The sequence below is a fragment of the Zosterops lateralis genome (assembly GCF_965231275.1).
Source record: "Zosterops lateralis genome assembly, chromosome: 2".
NCBI lineage: Eukaryota > Metazoa > Chordata > Aves > Passeriformes > Zosteropidae > Zosterops > Zosterops lateralis.
In genome coordinates this window covers 36,814,449-36,834,314 of record NC_139763.1, presented here as the reverse complement: position 1 = coordinate 36,834,314, position 19,866 = coordinate 36,814,449, and the positions used below count along the sequence as shown (strand labels likewise).

General features: G+C 43.5%; 2 protein-coding genes and 1 long non-coding RNA gene across 3 annotated transcripts in view; 1 reads left to right on the top strand and 2 right to left on the bottom strand.

The window, feature by feature from the left end:
• The window catches only part of EFNB2 (ephrin B2), a 44,349-nt gene extending 42,278 nt beyond the window's left edge, over positions 1–2,071 (bottom strand). Inside the window, exon 1 of the mRNA XM_083854413.1 lies at positions 1,106–2,071. Coding sequence (XP_083710539.1) covers positions 1,106–1,233 — 128 coding nt within the window. The 5' untranslated portion in view covers positions 1,234–2,071. The remainder of the gene's footprint in view (positions 1–1,105) is intronic.
• Positions 2,072–2,462: 391 nt separating this feature from the next.
• On the top strand, positions 2,463–4,699 carry LOC310906010. Its single transcript, XR_014589325.1, has 3 exons — positions 2,463–2,479; positions 2,792–2,861; positions 4,091–4,699. It is a non-coding gene; the product is annotated as an uncharacterized lncRNA (long non-coding RNA).
• A 3,031-nt stretch (positions 4,700–7,730) lies between these two features.
• Positions 7,731–18,667, bottom strand: ARGLU1 (arginine and glutamate rich 1). The gene is made up of 4 exons (XM_083884977.1): positions 18,051–18,667; positions 13,894–14,119; positions 11,480–11,563; positions 7,731–10,209 (listed from the first exon to the last, which is right to left on the bottom strand). The coding sequence occupies exons 1-4, from the start codon at positions 18,404–18,406 to the stop codon at positions 10,045–10,047; spliced, it is 831 nt and encodes a 276-aa protein (XP_083741103.1). The 5' UTR covers positions 18,407–18,667; the 3' UTR covers positions 7,731–10,044.
• Positions 18,668–19,866: the final 1,199 nt, after the last annotated feature.

Here is a 19,866-nt window from a genome sequence, read left to right as displayed (position 1 = left end):
GATCCAGGAAATACTTCATTCATACTTGTCTCATCACCACCTAACATTTCCTCTACAAACTCCCCCGGGAAAACAAGACATGCACTTACTGGAGTTAATGGGAAACGCTAAATTCAATTAACACATTACATATTATTTAATTTTAAATATATATAACTGAAGATGGAGCATACATATAAAAAATATTTTAAAGGATTTCTGCTTTAAAATTCTCCTAACTCAGAGTCTACTTCTTATCGTGATTTTTGTTCTCCAAACTAGTGATTCTAATCACTAAAGTTCAGAGACTCTCACAAGTGAACAAAGCCAACTTCCATTTTGTATGTTAAAAAAATCCAAGGAGACAAAAGAGAAGTGTAAGTAGCTTTACATCACTGCCTCAGACTTTTCTTTAGAAGGACAGCCCACTTTTCAAAAAGTTCTTCTTTCTAACAGCAATAATTTGTACGTTTAAGTAAAGAAGTTGCTGGGGGATTTTTTTTTTTTTTTTTAAGATAACACATCTCCTTTTAAGAGTGAGCTGTAAAAGTGAGGTCCTGGGAACGCATGTACATTTTTGCTTGGGTTTGTTAATGAAGAATGACACTAAATGGTTGTGTGATGGGTAATGCTTAGTTCATTACTCACTGACATGTGCCTTGATACCATCAACTCCACAACCAAATTTAGCCCTGTTATAAGCAGATGTAACTTCGCTGGAGTCAATGGGATGAGTTTGCATCTGCAGACGGAGAAGTTGGAAAGTATCACCCTTTCCTGGCAACTCAGCGCGGCTCCTCCGCTGCTCCAGCCCGGGCGGGCCCGGAGCTCTGCCCGCAGGTTTATCCCGCTACCGCCGCACCATTCCCCGTCCCGCTCCCGGCCCGGCCTCCCCGCCCTGCCCTGCCCAGACCCTCCCGCCGGGGGCGAGGGGCAGCTCCACCGTCACAGGGAAGGCTGGCCCCAGGACGGGCCGGAGCCCCCGGCGCTCCCCGCGGTGCGCCCCGCCCCGTCCCCGCGTCCCCGGCGGCCGCGGCCGACCCGCGGCTCCGGCCCGTCCCTCCCCCGCACCGGGGACAGCGCGGCTCCCGGGGGAACGGCGGGCGGCAGCGGGATGGGAACTTACTTGGGGTTAGAGGAATTCCAATATATGGGGTCTAAAACGATGGAGCGCGCCAGTGCAGTTCTGCATAAAACCATCACGGCTCCCCAGCAGTACTTCCAGGCGGAGGCATCTCGCCTCCGCGCTGCCATGGTCGCAGGCGGCACCGAGTCCCTCCCGGAGCCTCAGCAACTCCGCCGTGCGCCTTCCCACGCACCTGAGCGGCAACAGCAGGATGGGTGCCCGGTATCCCAACAGCCGGGATGATTGATGGGGGGGAAAAATAATTTTAAAAAAATCAAAGAAAAAAAAAAATCACACAGTAAGAGTCGACGATGCACTTGGCGAGAGCTGCAGGCAGATCTACTGAGTCATGTATGCCACTCGCATGTAGGAATAGCTCCGGTGAGGTCAGATCCAAGCTACCTTCCAAGTAACAGCAATAGTAAAAAAAAAAAAAAAAAATAAAAAAAAAAAAAAAAAAAAAAAATCAAACGCCTCAGTCCTTCCTCTTAGTGGGGGTCTCCCGGCTGCCTTGGAAGATGCCACTCAAACTGCCAACTCCCATTTGGATCCAGAGCGCCATACGCCTTCACAGTGTCTAAGGCCCGCGTGAAATGGAGTAAAACAAAAAATAAATTTAAAAAAGGCTAAAATAAAAGGTGGCGGGAGAAATAAAAGGGTCGGGGGGGAAAGGAAACGGCGGGCGGCTCCTGCTGTGTGTCTCTCACCGCTCCCCGCAGTTTGCAATCCGCACGGGCACCGCCAGCCCGGGCTCTCTCGGGCAGCTCGGAACCCGCCGCGAGTCAATAAATCCACTCCGAGCCAGCTCCCCCAGCCCGGGGAGGCGCATCCGCAGGGCTCCGGCTTCTCCGAGGGGCACTGCTGTCCTTGTCGCCGGCAAACACCACGGAGCAACCAGGGAAACAAACGGGGCGGACAACGATTACGAAAATTAAAATGAAAATAAACCAAAACGGGGGACGCGGGGCTTGCAGCGTCCAATGTTCCCTCTCCCGTTGCGATCTGCAGTGCGCGCCGCGGCGGCCGACTCGAGGAGGAGGAACGGCGGGCGCGGGACTTGCGCCGACGCGCAGCCCTCCGCGGGGGAGAAGGAACGGAGCGAGAGAAGAGGAGCGGCGCCAGCCGCCGTCGCTCCCACCGCGGCGCTTCCAAGCCCCGACGCCGCCTGTGCGAGTCCCCGGCGCAGGAGCGCGGCCGGCGGCAGCGCGCTGCCGTAGCCATATAAGCGCGGCCCCGCGGCCCCGCCGCCGCCGCTCATAGGGCCGCTCACAGGGCCGCCGCCGGGCCGCCGCGCTGGTTGGGCGCCGCGCCTGTCACTCACCGCGGGCGGCGGGCGGGGCCGCGCCGGGCCGGGCCGGGCCGGGCGGGCGGCAGGTAACACCCCCGGCCCTCCGCTCCGCGGGCCGCCGCTGCCCGCCGGGAGCCTGTCCCCCCGCTCTGGGCACACCGGGGTGCGCGGGAGGCGCGGCGGGTCACATGGAGCGAGATCAGGGGGAAAAATGAAATTGAATAAGCATTAAACCCTAGCCTTTTGCTAAAGCTGTTCCCCGAGTAGGCTGCCGTTCCGAGAGCGGGGAGCAGCGGCAGCAGGGCCGGGAGGCGCGGAGCCCCCCGCACCCCGCGGGGCCCGGCTGCGGGCACTGCGCGGGAAAGGCCGGGCCGGGCTCCGTGCACAACTTTCTGCAGGTTCCCTGCCGAGGAGGAGGCCTGGCGGTGCTTCCGCGCTAGATTCCCACTAGCCCTTCCCACGGCTTCTGTGAGTTTTCCAAGTTTATCTGGTTGCGCGACAATTAGCCACGGGCCGGCCCTGAGTAAAGAAGAGTGGGACAGGCGGAGCCCCGCAGAGCGGTGCAGAGCGGGAGGCGGCGCGGGGCTCCGGGACCGGCTCTTGATCCCCTCGCCTTTCTCTGGCGGTTGTGCGGAGACTCTTTCTTCCCCTATAGATTTTCGTGGGGAGGGGGTTCGGACACCGTTCGTTTTCAGACACCGCGGCACGGCACCTGGCTCTTGTATTTCATTCTATCACTTATTTCTGGCGGAGGCAGCTACCCGCGGGCCGGGCCGGGGATGTTTCCCCGCGGCTCCGCAGGTCTCAGGGGGCGCGGGGGGCGGCGGGCGCTCCCGGCACGGCACGGCGCGGCCCTTGCACGGGCCCACAGCGCCCACTAGCGGCCAGCGCTGCCCTCCGCAGCTCCCCCCCCCGCTGTCCCCTCCGCCGCCCCCCGCCCTGCCCGCCCCGCGCCCGCCGCTCCACCGCCAAAGCCGCAAAAGGCAAAAGGCAAAGGGCGAAGGAAAAAAAAACCCTCCTCCGCTGGGAGGCGGCTCCGGGCTGCGGGGGCGACACCGGGAGGGCTCCGCGACAGGAGCTGTGCCGAGGTGCTGTAAATGGCACGGAGGCTGCAAATGGCACAGTCGCTCCTGTGAAATGAAGAGGGTTACCGAATTTCTTCCAGTAGGGATTTCTTGCCAAAATAGTATCTGCAGAAAGGATTAAAAATTAAATCCCAGGAAATTACCGCGCTCTTTTCTGCCATTTCCCTACCTTTTAGTCGAGGCACGCAAAGAACGTCCTACCAAAAACTCGAATAAAGAGCCAATTTCGCATAATTTTATTCCTGAAGAAATATGTGTATTCGCTTAAAAATAGGCTTTGTCCGACTTTTAGACGAACGCCAAGAAGCTCTTAAAAGGAAAACAACTGGCACTGTAATTTATTTCCCGAATCAATTTTGGAACTCTTTCGACCCCTTTCCAACAAAACGGGTGTTTTAGCCCCTCGCTCCTTCCGCTCCCAACAGAGAGGAAAGAAACTGGAAGCGTCCTCGCAGCCCCATAGATTTTGAGTTAATTGTATTCGGTAGCTCCCTAATGAAATCTACCACTCAAGAAAACAAGGAAATCAGTTTGCTTTTCACACAAAACATCGAATGCGTTTTAAGTAAACTGCTTAATTAAATTTAATTTGCACTGACGAAGGAATTGCAGATCCGGCGACGCAATTTGGAGGAAAAGAATCCGATTCTCGGGACGGAAACTTAGCACTCAAGTGGGAGTTTAGGTATCTATGCACACCGAGGGGCATCAAAGGAGAACTTCACCAGTGAGGGGAGGAAAGAACTTAATTATTAAACTTTTAAAACAAATGTGTGGTGTGTAGCCGGTCGTGAGACAGTGTAAACACGGAGCCTGATAAATGCTTCCAGCCACAGGGACGTGTAAAATAGCTCTACCTCAATTTCGTGATGCTGCTGCTTCTGTTTGTTTAGAAGCAAAAGGTTACGAGCGGTGTTTTGTAAAAGCGGTGAGTAAACTGTGACCTCTAACTCTTCGTATCCTTGCTTTAAGTAAACCAGAGGAAATGAAGAGCCCTGGTATTGTCTGAAAATATCCTCCTGTAGCTAAATATATCACACGGCTCTATTGTCCAGTGCCTAATCATTTTTTTTTACGCAAATACAGCTGTTTTACTCCACTGTCCAGCATCCTACCGATGCACACTGTAAGTGTATAAAAATCCACGTCAGTAAAATCATATTTCAGTCAAAACCAAAACAAAACTGGGCGCTCGTTTCCGAGATAACCTAATCAACAAAGATTAAGATATTCAAAGACACGCGAGCTCGGTGGCTGCCCTCCCCAGGTCACCGTTTTGGCCGAGGAGCGGTCCCTGCGGCCGTGCCGGGCCGCGCCGCCCCTGCAGAGCCGCAGCCACCCGCGGTCCCCAGCGGGCCGGGCCGGGCGGCGCTCCGAGGGGCCGCGGAGCCCCCGGGCAGCACCGCAATCCTGCCCCGGTGCCGACCCCTGCGCCCGCCGCATCAGCCTCCAACCTTTCTGTCCGAGGAGCGCCTCGGATGCGGGAGAGACGCGAGAGTAAAGGCTGGGGACGGGGATCTCAATGCAAAAAAAACCCCGACAAATGTTCGGAAGTTAGAAATCGGCTTGGCTGCCGCTTCTCTGGGGGCTGTTTCAGGAGGAGGTCCCGGCAGACATTTCGGGAGTCGTAAGGAACGTGGTTTCCTGACAGACGAACACACAGGGAACAGGCTTCTGAGGGAAATCCTGCCGCGGTCCCCAGCGCCCGGGCTCGGCGGACGGGGATGGATGGACGCACAGATGGACGGATGGATGGAGGCCCGCTGCCAGCCAGCAGGTGAGACCTGCCTATTCCTTGCCTTCACTGAAAAACTGGGACTTTGCTGTTGGTACCGTTTAAACCTTTATGTCCTGTACCTCACACTGGGTTGGAAAAAGATTCCTGTTTATCGCTGAATAACCTCTTTCACCTTCTTTCCAACAGTAATGTCAGCAATAATTATATAGCTACGGGCTCTGGTACTACAAAATCTATAACGAAAGGCAGCTAATCTGAATGGGATCAGGACTGGCCCCTTTCTTCTCTCCAAAAGAGAATCCCTGATTCTTTTTTAAACATCAGCAAAACATGAAATTTTCGAAGTGGAAAAGCTCACCATCATTCATCATTACATGAAAATGTACCAGTTTTGAAAGTCGAAAAGATGTAACTCAATGGATACAATTACTGCTAATTCAATAAAGAGAAATGATCCCAACTGATGCTTATTGGCTTAAATGGATTGCTTTTCGTTTGTACAAAAGGCCAAGTGTGCTAGATACTTGAAACAGCTCTTAATACATCATTCACACTGCAACAGTGCATTTTCTGCACTTATGGTAAAGTACATGTATAGATGTTAATTTGCCTTCTCCAGCTCTGTCTTATGACTAGTTTTGGTCAACCATAGCTTAGAAAATGAGCTTGGCTTCTCCCAGATACAGCCATAGAATTCAAGCCATCTTGTAATAAAAATCAGAGAAAATGTACATACATCCAAACCATGCATTTTAACTCTGTTTGACTTGACTTATGCTGATTATCTGTACCACTCTTTGAAAACAAAAATATTTACATTATTCTATGGTCAGTGATATGAGGGGTAGGAAAAATGACCTGGGATCAAGCTTCTGCCACACAACTGGCCTTTTATTGTCAAAGGGGATCTATGTCCTTCTGAGCAGAGCTGATGCTGAGCTAGCATAACCCTTGATTTTAAGTATCAGTCCATGGAAGATGATTGTAAGCATGAAGTTGTTTAGGACAGAAATGTCAGCAGAAACTTGTCACTCTTCAGCAGGCTCACAAAATGGTGGGATGGAAAGAGAGGGATAACCCTGAAACATACACATAGCAGTACCAGCATGAGAACAGAACAGAGGTGCGTGAAAGTCATGGTTCAGCTCTAGCTAGATTGGCCTGTCAGTCCGAAACCATACCAGCCTGGGCACTTCAACCATATCCTTCTGCCTTGGAATGAGCCTTAGGCACACAGACAGCTCCACAGTTCTCTTATGAAATAAATCCCTTCTGTAACGCAACCTGGAAAGTGTTTAATGACTCGAATTTCACCTGGACTTGCACCAAGTTGAGACCTTGCAATGACAGAGCTAAGACCCCAAATGCTCTGAAAATGTTTGATGAAATACTGCATGCAGTTAAAAGTGAACAGTAGCCAACATCTCCATATTTGGTGTACATGCAAAAAATGGCAGATACTTAATCCTGAGAAGATGCTAACAGCATTGCAAAGAGGGGGATATCAGATTCAGGTCAGGAAGGACAATAGATAGGGCGAGGTGTATGAGGTGGCACATAGCTCAAGAGAAAAGCAGACATCAAAAGTAAATCCTTTTTCAAGACAAGATAGGAATGGATGAACTGTTGATACTTTCATGAGATCATACATACAAATGCAGTTGCTTGGCAGTTTAGACATCTCACTAAAGTCATGGTCTCTGCTTTGCTAAGCTGCAAGGATGCCATCCCTCCAATACATTTCTCAGGAGTCAACTTTCCACTTGGGCTTGGAAAAATGATGATAAATGAACATGCAAAGTTCAAAGGGCATTTTAGCAAATCACCAAAGTAAGAGCACATGTTTAGTGTGCAAAGGCCTTCCAAGCTCCTACCTTTGCCAGACAGATGCACTGTTTCATATTAAAATAATTATCCAGGACATTTATGAACAAGTTTGGGAAAACTAAGATCTCTTCTATTACCATATAAGAGAAATGAATACTGCTTAAGGTAGGTGGCAACAGAAATGCCTACCTGCCTCCCTGGGGTGGTCAACAACACACAAAACCCCAGAACAACCCAAAACTTGTCTAATCAAAATTTGAAGTTCAAACTTCAAATTGTAATGAAATAAAAATTAAATACTGAACACAATCACCAACAGCATTTTCTCTACGCAGACACATGCAGGGAGCTCACGGTTTAAATACTATGTCAGTCTATGTTCCTGCATACTTTGTGTTAAATGGGTATGAAGTTCTATGGAACTAAGAACTACCCAAAGTTCTTAACATCAAATGTCAACTTGCCCCCTTTCCAAACTATATGCATCTTTATTTTTCTAGAAATCATCAGTATCTCTGAAGTCCTACAATAATTTAAAAAAGAAGACTCTATAGCAATGCAAACCTAACATCCACCCACAGCAGATATACAAAGATCTAAGACATAGAAACTGCCTTAGGGCAGCAAAGAGACAGCAGACTCCACCAAGTGAACATCTACCCCCAACCAAATCAAAGACCTAGCTGCTTTTCCTTGTTTTTTTTTTTTTTTTTTTTGTTTTTGTTTTTTTTTTTTTTTTTTTTGTTTTTTTTTTTTTTTTTTTTTTTTTTTTTTTTTTTGTTTTTTGTTTTTTGTTTTTTTTTTTTTTTTTTTGAAGGCAGGGGAAAGAGAAACAGGTAGTGAAATGTGGAATGGCAGAAGGTAATCTCATTAGGAATGGGCATTTTGTGCACAAGGTAGTCCTAGAGGTGGGACTGAGAAAAACCTGGTAACATCTAGGCCTACACAATGTTAAATGCAGAGAACAAATATTGGTATTTAGCAGCAAATTACGTGATGCAGAACAAAATGCTCAATACCACAGCTGTATGATTACTTAGCTTCTTGCTTTCAGAAGAGGAAACAAAACTGCATAGGTCTGTTTTGAGTATTGACTTTTAATAGCTTGTTTCTCATAAGGGAACAGGGGATGTTTTCTGTTTTAGAAATACAGGTATCAGTTGATCTTTAAATACAGCCTGCTCCTGCCAACAGGTCATGTACATGATTTATTTGGCTTCAGCTTTTGTTTTTATGCATTAAGCAACTTTCAACCTTCTTTTGTTATACAATATATAGACAAATTTAAGTACAGTAATAGTGTAGGTATTTTACCATCTTCACATTTTCTTGTCATACTGGACAAAGCGATACACATCAGTCTGCCCCCAAGCCCCGGTTTCATACAAAGCTCGTTGAATACTGTTTTCAGTGGCACATTTAACTTGTTCCCACATTTAATTTGCTAAATCTACAGAAACAGACCCTTTGGGAATATCAGGAATTATTTCCAACTTTGTCCAGTGACATTCAAATGCTCAGGCAACTACTGGTAACTTGAATTTTATGGTTACTACAGATGTTGCACACTGACAGGAAAAATAAAGTTTTAGAACTGGACAAGCTATAGTAATCTAGGTTTTGGTAGAGGAATTACATACAAAAAGGGGGACTTTATATATATAGTTTTCAATCTGCAGTTTCATTTTTCAAAATAAAGCCTGTATATATAAATGAATAACACTCAAGATCTGTATAACAGTTGCTTTCTGGCTAAAATATTATATTTAGATAGAATCTCACTTTCTGTTTTTCAGTTCAAATATACTAGCCAGTCCAGTCCTTTGAGAGGAAAAACTTCCATTTTTAAATCCTTTAGGATCCATCAGATTCATTATATGGTAATGACCTTAACTTATACAATGGATTATATTATGAAGTGAACTGAAGGGGTTTAGATATTGGAAGTATCTGTCTGGGTGCAGTAAGCCAAACAGCCGTTTAAAACATGATACTACAGCTGAAATAAGTCTCTGTCAGAATAAAAACCAACATTCATAAAAACAGCAGCAGCCATCAATAACATTCACAACTGCAGGGATTTTTTTACCGTGTGTGATTTTGCATTATAAGTAGAAGCCACAATAGTTTAAAGCAAAATTTAAAAAAATATCACTATAGTTTTGAATTTAATAATGTGAATTGTCATTCTTATAGTTGTTTATAGAAGTGTACTAAAAAAATGTACTTAAACATATGAATTTAAGACTTTCACTTTATTCAGCAAATTGGTTTATTTACACAATGGGGAACGCTGGTTGAATGCTGTCAATGTAATAAAAACAAATCTAACAGAGACAATACTGAACTCTCTCTATGTATTCATAGCAGAAATGACAAACTATTTCCTTACCTGTATCAGGAACATCAAGCGCAACAACGGGACAGTATCATAGGACACTGATTTAACAATAAACCACAGAGGTCCAGTAATACTATGGCAATTTACTCATGTATTTACTGACTTTAAAATAAAAACATTAAAAGTCAGCAATACCCAGTATAAAGTTCTGTCAATTATCAGAGTCAGACTCTGATGAGTAGGTCAGTAAAACCTTATCAGATCATCCACAATTCATAAAGTGACATGAGTTGCTTTAGACCACCAATACGGAAACAAAATTGATGAAAACAGATTAACCTCTAAAAGGCAACGATGATCTGATAAGGATTTAACTTAATGGAAGTTAAAAAAAAAAAAAAAAAAAAAATTGCAGAGCACAGCCCCTATTAGAACAAGCTAACTTTCCAACTTTCAAAAAAGACAAAAAAAGAAAAAAAAGAAAAAATAAAAAAAAAAAGAAAAAAAAAAGAAAAAAAAAAACTTGAGAGAAAGAAAAAAAAAAACAAAAAACACTTCAACATGAAGCTACCATACAAAGTTTTTGTTTGTTTTCCTTTTTTTTTTTTGTTATTTTTTTGTTTGTTTCTTTTTTTTCTTTTAAGAGTTCAGAGTTGAAATTTAATCCTGGCTTTTTAGGGAGAAGGACAGTTTTGGCCTAGACTTTCCTTTGCCCAGGATAATTTTTTGCTCTTCCTTTTGCTGACGCTGTCTCTCTTGTTCTAGTTTCATCCTCTCCTCATGAATCTTTCTTTGTTCTTCAACAATTTTCAATTGTTCTTCAGCCTATATAGGAAAATGGTAACATTTAGGCCAGCATATTTTGCAGTCATAAAAGCAATTTACAAGTCCATATTAACTTCCAAACAGGTTGAATCCTGCATAAGTATGTAAGCAGTTCTACCTGAGCTAGGTGCCATAGTTGGTTTCAGTGAAACCATTTATAAAATTGTTATTTGAATTGAGTTTAGAAGAAACATTGAGAACTTTCTACAGCTAATGTACCAAAATCTGGAGTGCTTACGTACCATGTTTATCAGCATTGCTTTGCAAACAACACATTACATTTTAACTAAGGAAGACATTAGATACATACAGAAATTGTCCCAACACTTTTGTCATGTGTAAGCTGAAGTAACATACACACATAATGAAGTCACATACCTTCTGGCTGAGGTCTCCCTGCTCCAAAACCCATCTAAAAACCCCTAATCCAAAACCATCTTCACGTGATTTGAAACTAGTCAATCCTTACATTGACCTATGGTTCTTACAGCTCTCCCAGTGGTCTTCTAAAGGTGCTTATACAGTTCATTACATCAGTCAATACTTTAAATTTTCCTTTTGTCCTGTTTCCACCATACGTTGAGAAAAGGGTAAACCAGAAAGAAATCTAAAGCAGATGTATTCAAGCAGAAAGTTTTAAGTAGCCTCATTTTTATATGAAAGAGGTGCAATTAATTGGGCAATGGAAATTGACAGAGTTCAAACAGGATTTAGAAGCAGATTAGTTTGTCTTATAATCAATTGATTAGAATCAGCTAAATCATACTGAATGTTTTCATGTGGCAAGCACCTGATTTAAAAGGGCTTGAAGACCAACATAAGTTAGCCTTTCCTAGTTTACACATATTAAGTTTATGCTGAAAGTCCCTTTCAGCACTTCTGCATCAAGTATCTGTATAACTAGAATCAAATCTAGTTTGTACTTGTCCCACTCAACAAAAGAGATTTAGTCACACAAAGCTGAACATGTTTGCAAACTTACTTCAACTCTCTCCATGAGATATAGTTAAAACATACTTTTAAAATTCTGAAGGCAGCTGTCTCCCCTCTAAATCAACTGCATCTAAACTATTTTACCAGCTTATTGTTACCACTAAGGATCTGGTCTTTTATGCTTATGGGAAGGAGAGCAATGTTACTGATGGAACCAGCAATATACAAGGTAAACTCTAGAAAGGGTTGATTTGTTTATTTTAATTGTGTTGCAAATCTGGCAGAGACACCACCTTCTGTATTTCCCTACAGAACAGTTAACTACACTTTCACATACCAGTTTAGCTTGTGCTTCTGCAATTTTTCGATTATTCTCTTCTAGTATTCGCTCTAGTTCCTCACGCTTTGCACGCTCTTCTTCCTAAAGGGGAGGACAGGGCAAGATGTTAGTAAAGTAAAATATTCATTTCTGCATGTTCACTAATCTTTCTCAGAATTCTTTTGTGAACTGACTTAAAGTGGCAGCTTTACAGCCACCTATTTTGCCTCACAACGGTAAACTGTGCAGCCACTAAAACTGGTTTCTAGCACTCAATTTAAATCATCCCGCCCAGTCCAAACAGCAACCAACTAAACCCTCCCTAATCACAGAATCCTGACAATTTATTACTAGAATTTTAATATCACACAAATCAACAAGGACAACTACAAAAACTGGATAGTATTTACCAAATTAAAAAGTAATATAGAAAATATAAATAAAGTGAATAGTTTGTCTCACCAATTAAGTATACCTACGTATTCTTTACCTATACTCCTTTAATCAGCATTAAAAGTTGAATATTTACTGTCTTGTCCAGTGTCCTGCAGAGTGTGCTCCTCGGCTGCCATACGCGCCAGCTTCCTCTTTAAAATGATTTGTACTGTTAGCTTGGCAATACCTGCATCAGCAGCTCAACCATTTATAAAGAAACAACATACAAGGAAGGCTGAGCTGAGGAATGCAGATGTTTATGGTAAGAAGGAACAAAAATATGTAAATCATTCCTAAGGCAAACAATTAATAAGAAAAATACATTTACTGTTAGTGAAAAATACAAATGGTAATCCATACTTCATGGAGCTATGGGCTTCTTTCATGGGGAGAATGGACTTAACATTCAGTATTTTGACAATTTTAAGACAGCTGAAACTGTCTGCAGTATGAACTTGGAATTCAGGAAGTCCAGGGAAGGCAAGATCAGGAAATAAAGCCTTATAATTGTTGTTTTCTTGGTGAATTTTATGGAACTCTGTTATGCAACTCAAATATGAAGACTGCGTGAAAAATTTTGAAGTGTTTCAGTTCACATAATATATATCCAAATTATTTTTATATTTGGAGGATTTAAAGTTAGCCAGAGGTTTGTGTCTGTGTAAGAAAAAAAAGTTAATACGAACAAAGCAAGCATATGAAAACTTCTTACTATGACTAGTAACCAGCTACTAGCTAGCACACTTCACTCCAGGCATGGAGGTTCATTCTGCATTACAAGGAACTGGTGGGACTTCTCCACATGATGACAATACCAAAAATACTTTTTTTAAATAAAAAAGTCATCCATCTGATCAAATGAAAACCTCTGAATATGAAGAATTTGCTGATTATGAACATGTAAATTCAACTTAAACTCTTTGATATTAAAGTCTGAATTTGCAAAAAAAGCATAATTTATTCTTTTTAATATTGATCATAACTCAGCATTCCATTTGTTTCTATTTAATTTGATACCATGTGACTGACAAGTCACATCTAGTATGAAGGGGAAAGCTGCATTGCTACTGTCTCTCCTTTCGTAAGCCAATCAAAATATTAATTTAAAATAAACTGTGTAGGACGTACAGAGTGAAAAAAGCATTTGACACTTATGACTATTTAGCACAAATTTCCTCTACAGTTTGAAGTCTGTCTTGAAATGTCTGGATCCTGGAATGATTGGTGCAGGCAGGCATCAAAGCCTTTAGTAGCAAATTACTGTCTCACAGAAAGACATTTTCAGCTTCTGCTCCAGCTGCTGATTAAAAAACAAAACAACAAAAAAAGGCCCCAAAAACCCAAGTCACACGTTCAGCTTGACTTCAGACAAGGGCAACCTGCTCTTTTATAACTTCTAGGGAGAAAAAAAGGAGTTGTTAGTAGTTATTAAAAATGGATATAATGATTTGGACAGAGATCCTTCGTGAAGACGTGGATGGGCTTATGCTCGAAGTCCCAGAATTAGTCCAATGTGTGCTCAAGGAAAATGTTCATTTTAAATGAAGAATAAGAAACCTATTTGTTAAAGACAGGTACTGCAGCTCACTGCTGGACCCTGCTTTTTGCCTGGCTGAAGGCAAAAGCCTCTTACAGTCTAGGTAAACAAAATGAAACAAATGAAGGATACATAATTACATATTTTTTAATACCCTTCCCCAAAATGAAAGGACTGCTGATAAATCCTGCAGCCATGGCAAAAGTTTCAAACAATTCTGAATTATGTAGGTCAGTTCCATTAAGAATCAAGTATCCTTGTTCAGGTTTTAGAAGAGTAACTGTTTAAATATCAGTGAGCTCCTCTGAATAGGCAAGAAATTAACTTTCGCAGCAAGTTTATATGAGAAGGGAATTAGATTTGCTGTATTCCATCTCTTTCTGAACCGAACAGGAGGCACAAACCGACACTGAAAGTTTTGCCATGGACTGTCTCTACTTTCCAAACGACCGAGCGTTACCTCTCTGGCTTTTTGTGCTGCAAGTTCAGCTTGTCGCTGTCGCTCGAGTTCTTCGAGCAACTGTTTTTCCATGATGCGCTTTGCCTCCTCCACCCTGCGGAGAACCTCTCGCTCAATCTCATCCTTCCTTTTCTCCAACTCTTCTTCTACACGTTTAGCTACGAGTTCTTCCACTCTTCGAGCAGTTTCTTCTTCTATCAGTTTCTCTTCAATTTCTTGTTGACGACTGCAAGATGCAAACATGAGGGTTACATTTTTAATCAAGAACACTGGCACTGAAAGAAACTCCTTCAACACACAGCATCAGCTATGCTACTGAGTAACTTTTACACGTAGATTATAGATTTAAAGAATATTTTGCACTGCATTTAAAGAAAGTGAATATTCAGGCCACTGGTGTTCCTATCACAGGGAATCCATTCAGACCATTCCATATTTAGCACCTTTCCATATACCAACAGAATAAATTGAAGACAACTTACCATACTACTTTGTGATCCCAATTAGGGGGAAAAAAGAGAAAAAAACCCAACCAAAAAATAACAACCACAACACTAATCCCCCCTCCTCCAAAAAGTCCAAACCCCACCCAACTTTGACTAGCATTCACCCTGCAGGAGTTTATATGGTCTCAATTTTAAGCCATATACAGCAATAAGATTCTGTAAAATCTTGCCTTAAAGCCACCACCTTAGAGGCACCAAACTATCGCCAGCATCTTAAAATGAAAGACAGAAGCAATAAAATTTGTAATTTCAATATTTTACCTAGGATTCCGGTGTTATACCTGTAATCTAGTTATCTAATCATTTACCTTAACAAATTTCAGTAACTTCAGCTTTTAACTTTTTTATTGGAGTACTCTATTTCTACCATAATGATCCAAAAAAATTATATCAATACCAAGCACTAAATCTTTTCAAACTGCAGCTTTCCGTGTTCTTCATGTTCGAAATATTTTCAAATGTCTTGTGTTTATTTTATTAGAGCAGCAGTATTATCCTTCAGCCTGATCATTGCTTTAATTTTTCATTAAAAAGGATACAAAAATACTAGGTAAATTTGCAGGTTAATTACCACATACAGCAAAAAAATCCAAGTAGTAATCATAAGTACAACATGGCAAAATATCTAAGGATGAACACCTGTGAATACTCTGTAATTACATTTCATGAAGTACTATTTATCTGGAATTACGATGGGCTTTGGGAAGAATACTTGGTTTTAAACTTGATATTGAACTTTTGTTTCTAATGTTCCATGAAGTACAGAACAATCTTATGAAACTTTTCTTCTGGCCTGTCAGCAACACAAATCCAGGATTTACAAGAACTACTGTTTTAATATCTTAATACCCTGTCATTTTCAGATGTTTTCATTTTCTTATCTCATTTGGAAAATCTTTCCTAATCTATCTTATCTGAAAAACTAATTAAAAAAACAAACAAAAAACCCCCATAATTTAACAACTTTTAGATAACCCAAGGCACAACTTGCAAATATGCAGTAGGAGATGATGAAGTATGGATTACTTATCTCGATAAACATGGGAAATACAAAGGTGGAAGGCTCCCAATTTCCCCATGTCATGTGTCATCTTTTCAAAAGTGTACTGAACTAAGTGGATTTCCTTTAGTAGGAAGTTTTAGAATCCACAACTCCTTTGGCCAGAGAAGAACAATTTTAGTCTTGCAATCCTCAAGAGATAGCAAATTTAGCTTCGGGTACATTAGATCAGCATTCATTTTTCCAGAATGGACACAAAATATCTTGAAGTGATTTTCTTCAGGAAAAAAAAAAAAAAAACAAACCCCAAAGCAACATAAGACAAACAAAAAAACTAGAGCAGTCTGTTAGTGTATCTCTGCCAAGCCATGACCCATTGTGGACAAATGTTTAAATATCCTTTATATACTAAATATGATTTTATTTTAAAAGGCTTCCCTTCTCTCTTATTCAGCGGAGAGTACTCTCACCATCCTGAAGCAGTACTGTTTAGTACACTTAAGAGGCTACAGTTCTAGAGAAATATATTGTCATTAACTTCATATTTTCATGCTTTATTAGATTATCATAGCTTCAGATTTAACATCAGGAAATCTAGAAAAAAAGTTAACTAATTGAATAAAGATAGTGCACAGTTACAAAAATGCCATGACACTCATGTCTGAAATGATTTTCAAATATTCTCAGCAACTGATGATGCACTCAAATTAAGCACTGTCCCTGCACGTTTCATTCTTCTCACTCCAACAAACTCCATTCAAATTTAATTAAATCAATCAAATGCATTTTCAGACTTATAGGCAATGGTATTACAATGGCTTAGACCTTATTAAGAAAACAAAGTTATAAACACAGCTATAAATCTCAGTGATTTATTCTGTAATATAACAACTTTTTTTTTTTTTTTTAATCACGTGAATTTACAGTATTTTATAATCCTGGCCTACTGAGTTATGATTCCAGAGCAACAGATAAGTCACTAATGTAAAAAACTATTTTTTGTATGATCCATTTACTTCTTAAAGACTCACTGTATGAAATCTGCAGAAAAGAAACCACTTACATTTTACCAAATTTCTGAGGGGAAGAAAGTCATACTTGCAAGGCAAGAAAATGAGCACTACAGGAAAGGGCTGAAGTTAGGTTGTGCACTGAGGTTTGAACAAGACATGAGAAGAAGAAAGTCAGTTCCAGTCGATGAACTGTCCACTAATTTATTCAGACAGAAAGGAAGTACTTCTTTCCTTATCTACCAGGAATCTATACTAACAAATGTAACACTATTTACAGATGACTCACTAAAATACCGTATTTTTCTCCTCCAAATTTTATTTCTTTTTAAAATTTAAAGTGTATTGTAGAAGTATCAAAATTCCATACCCAATCTTTTCCAATATTGATTCTTCCTCAAACGTCTACTATTCTGTAGCAAGTACCACTGAAATATATTCCTTCTATAGAGACTTCATGAACTTTTTAAAACTTTAAAGCTAACCTACATAGAAAAATTACTTACATGTGAACTAAACCAGCTCTTAAGTACCAGAATAAACTATTAATTCTATTCTCAAAATTTTAAGCACATTCCAGTTCTTCATTGTAGATATGCACAGAATCTTTTTCCTAATTTAGGTACTGAATAAAATTAAACCACAAAAGTAGAATCAATATGTCAAAGTATGTCGATTTTCACAGGTTTGTGTTACTGTAGAAGTTTCTGAGTGTCAAAATTCTGAAATGAGCAAAGGTGATTATCTTCAAACAAAAATGAAAGTGACACCTTGGGGTCACCAAGCCCAACAATGACAACTGAGACCCTCATGGCTGAAGTAAAGCTCTATCTGAGAATTAAAAGCACCGTTTAGCTTCATAAGTACAAATAAGTGCTATTTCTGGATTAGGTGGTCCAATGAGCATGGATAGTGTTCAAAGTAAAAGAATCCTCTAATTACAACTGTTCAAACCATTCTTCTCTCTGTTGCATAAAGATCTGTTTCATAACTTCATACGCTGCTATATATATATTAATGCACCCCCATCGTTTATAAAAATAGTATTTGTATCTGCAGACTTAATAAATAACCACACTACCCGTAACATAAAACTGAAAAAAGGCCAAGGTTTCAAACGAAACAAGTCACCGGACCCCACCGTCCCACTTGGCAAGGCAGTAATCCCACAGCGTTAATACAGCAGCTGCACAGTGTTTCTTGGAACCCTCATCGAGCGACTCCAGATGCCTCCGCTCGCCGCGTAACCAGCTCCACGCCACGGAGGGGAGGGGAGGGGCGGGCAGTGCAGCACAAAGCCCCGGGGGCGCCCAGGCCGCCGCCGCACAGGGAAGTTTGGGAGCAGTGACGGCGGACGGGAAGCGGGCAGAGGCGGCCGAGCGGGAGGAGGAGGCGGGGGGCTCGCTCCCCGAGTGGGCGGCTCCGAGCGCACCTGAGGGAGCCGGGCTCTGGGAAAGGGGCGGATGGCGGGAAAACAGGCGCTGGCCAGGCCTCAGCCGGGGCCCAAACGCCTGTACCGGCCGCAGGCGGCCCTGGCTCACAGGAAGAAGGCGCGGAGAGAGAGGCACCAGGGCACCGAGCACTTCCCTTCCTCCCCCAGCCCTCACCACCCCCTCGTCCCCAGCGCAGGCCCGGGCTCACATTTTCCGCTGCCGCTCGAACTCCGCTTTTTTCTCCTCCTCCTCCCGCTTCTGTTTCTCGTCCAGGCTGCTGCGCTTGCTCACGGTGCGCCCGAAGATGTCGATGCGGTCCGGGGGGGAGGAGGCGCGGTCGCGGTCCCGGTCCCGGTCGCGCCGGGAGGAGGGGGCCGTGTTGGAGCGCGAGCGGGAGCGCGACTCCCGGCGCCGGTTCCGCTTGCTCTCCCGGGACTTGGAGCGCTTCCTTGCCCGCTCCTTTTCTCGGGAGCGGGACCGCGATCGGCTCCGGTTCTTCTTGTTGTGCTTGGAGCTCTTGGTGTGCTTGGAGCGGGACGAGCTCCGGCTGCGGGACCGACCCATCCCGACAGAGGAAAGGAGAGGCCGCGCCGGCGACCGCTCGACCACCCCTGCCCCCTTGCTAGCGGCGTCCGGGAGAGGTGCGAGGAGGCTCTGCGCGCATCAGCACCGCCCGGGCGGGCCCTTCGTCTTCTCCCTTTCCACCGCTTTGCGCTGCGAGGAGAAGGAAGAGGCCCGGGGAGCGGGAGCGAGTCCGGACGCGGCCAAGATGGCGGCCCTGGCTGAGCAGTGACTCTCCTCTCCCGCCCCACAATGCACCGCGCCGTGCCCGAGCCCTTCGCTCCCCTCCCCGCCGCGCCGGAGGAGCCCGACAGCACTCGGCAATACTCGGCAGCCAATGGCGAGCGCCGCTCGGAGCGGGCCCCTCGGCCCCGGCGGTGGGGAGCGCGGGGAGCCAGGGGGTCGCCTCAGGGGGGATTGCTGTGTTTCCTTTCACTGAAAGTTCTCTCAAACATTGATTATTTTCTTTTTATTTTGTTTTGATACGGGGAAGAGAGAGAATTATCACTAGATTGTGGAAGCTGCGAAAAAACACTTGCAGCCCCCCAAAATGGTGAAAATGAGTTTTTGAATCCTCTGTTGCCCCACTGTGAAGACCCTCCCTTAAAGGGAAAGTATCACCTGAGATTCGTAAATGCTCGATGGTCGAAAGGAACGACAAAAGTCAGAGAGATCGCCAACAATCAAAAAGTTTTATCAGTGAATTACACACTTGGCAAAGAAATGAATGTGTTAGTCCCTGACCTACTGTATAAGCACACGGCAGTGGGTTTTGGATAGAGGATCAGATGAAAGGGAAGAGAGGAATTAAAGAGGGAAAGATGAATTAAAGAAAGAGAGATGACAAAGAGGTCATCACTCCTGACCAGCGTGGAGCAAGCTGAGGGGATGTCGATCCAGCTGTGTCGGGCTGGCCGATGAGGCGCCCAGGGTGCCAAGGCTCTCATTCCTGGCGGTGTCTCCAGTGTGGCACCGGGAAGGGGCTGCCTTGGCCCTGGTTAAATGTATTCACTATGGCCGGTGTTGTCCATTGCCAGCTACAGGTGTGCAGGCACAGGAGAGCATGAGCTCCGTGGTATCCAGGTCAGGCAGAGTATGAGCTCAGGGAGGTTCTGTAGGGATCTGTGTAGGATGTTTTTATCCCAGTTCTGCCATGTAATTGTTAGCCGTTTCGGCTATGAAAAAAATTGGAACTGATGTTATTCTTTATTTGAGTAAACTGGTGCAATCTATAGATAGTTAACCTCATTCTTTACTTCGAGCCACAATTTTAGCTCCTTGGTATTTTTCACAGCTTCTGTGCCTTTTTTTTTTTTTTTTTTTTTAATAGGCCTGCATTTTTTCTAAGTACTTTTACTAATCTTGCAAAACATTCCTTTAGCCACTAGACAAAATCTCAGTAAAAGGTCTTTTCTTCTAATTCATTTGATTGACTTGCCTTCTTTTCCTCTTATTTTCTTATT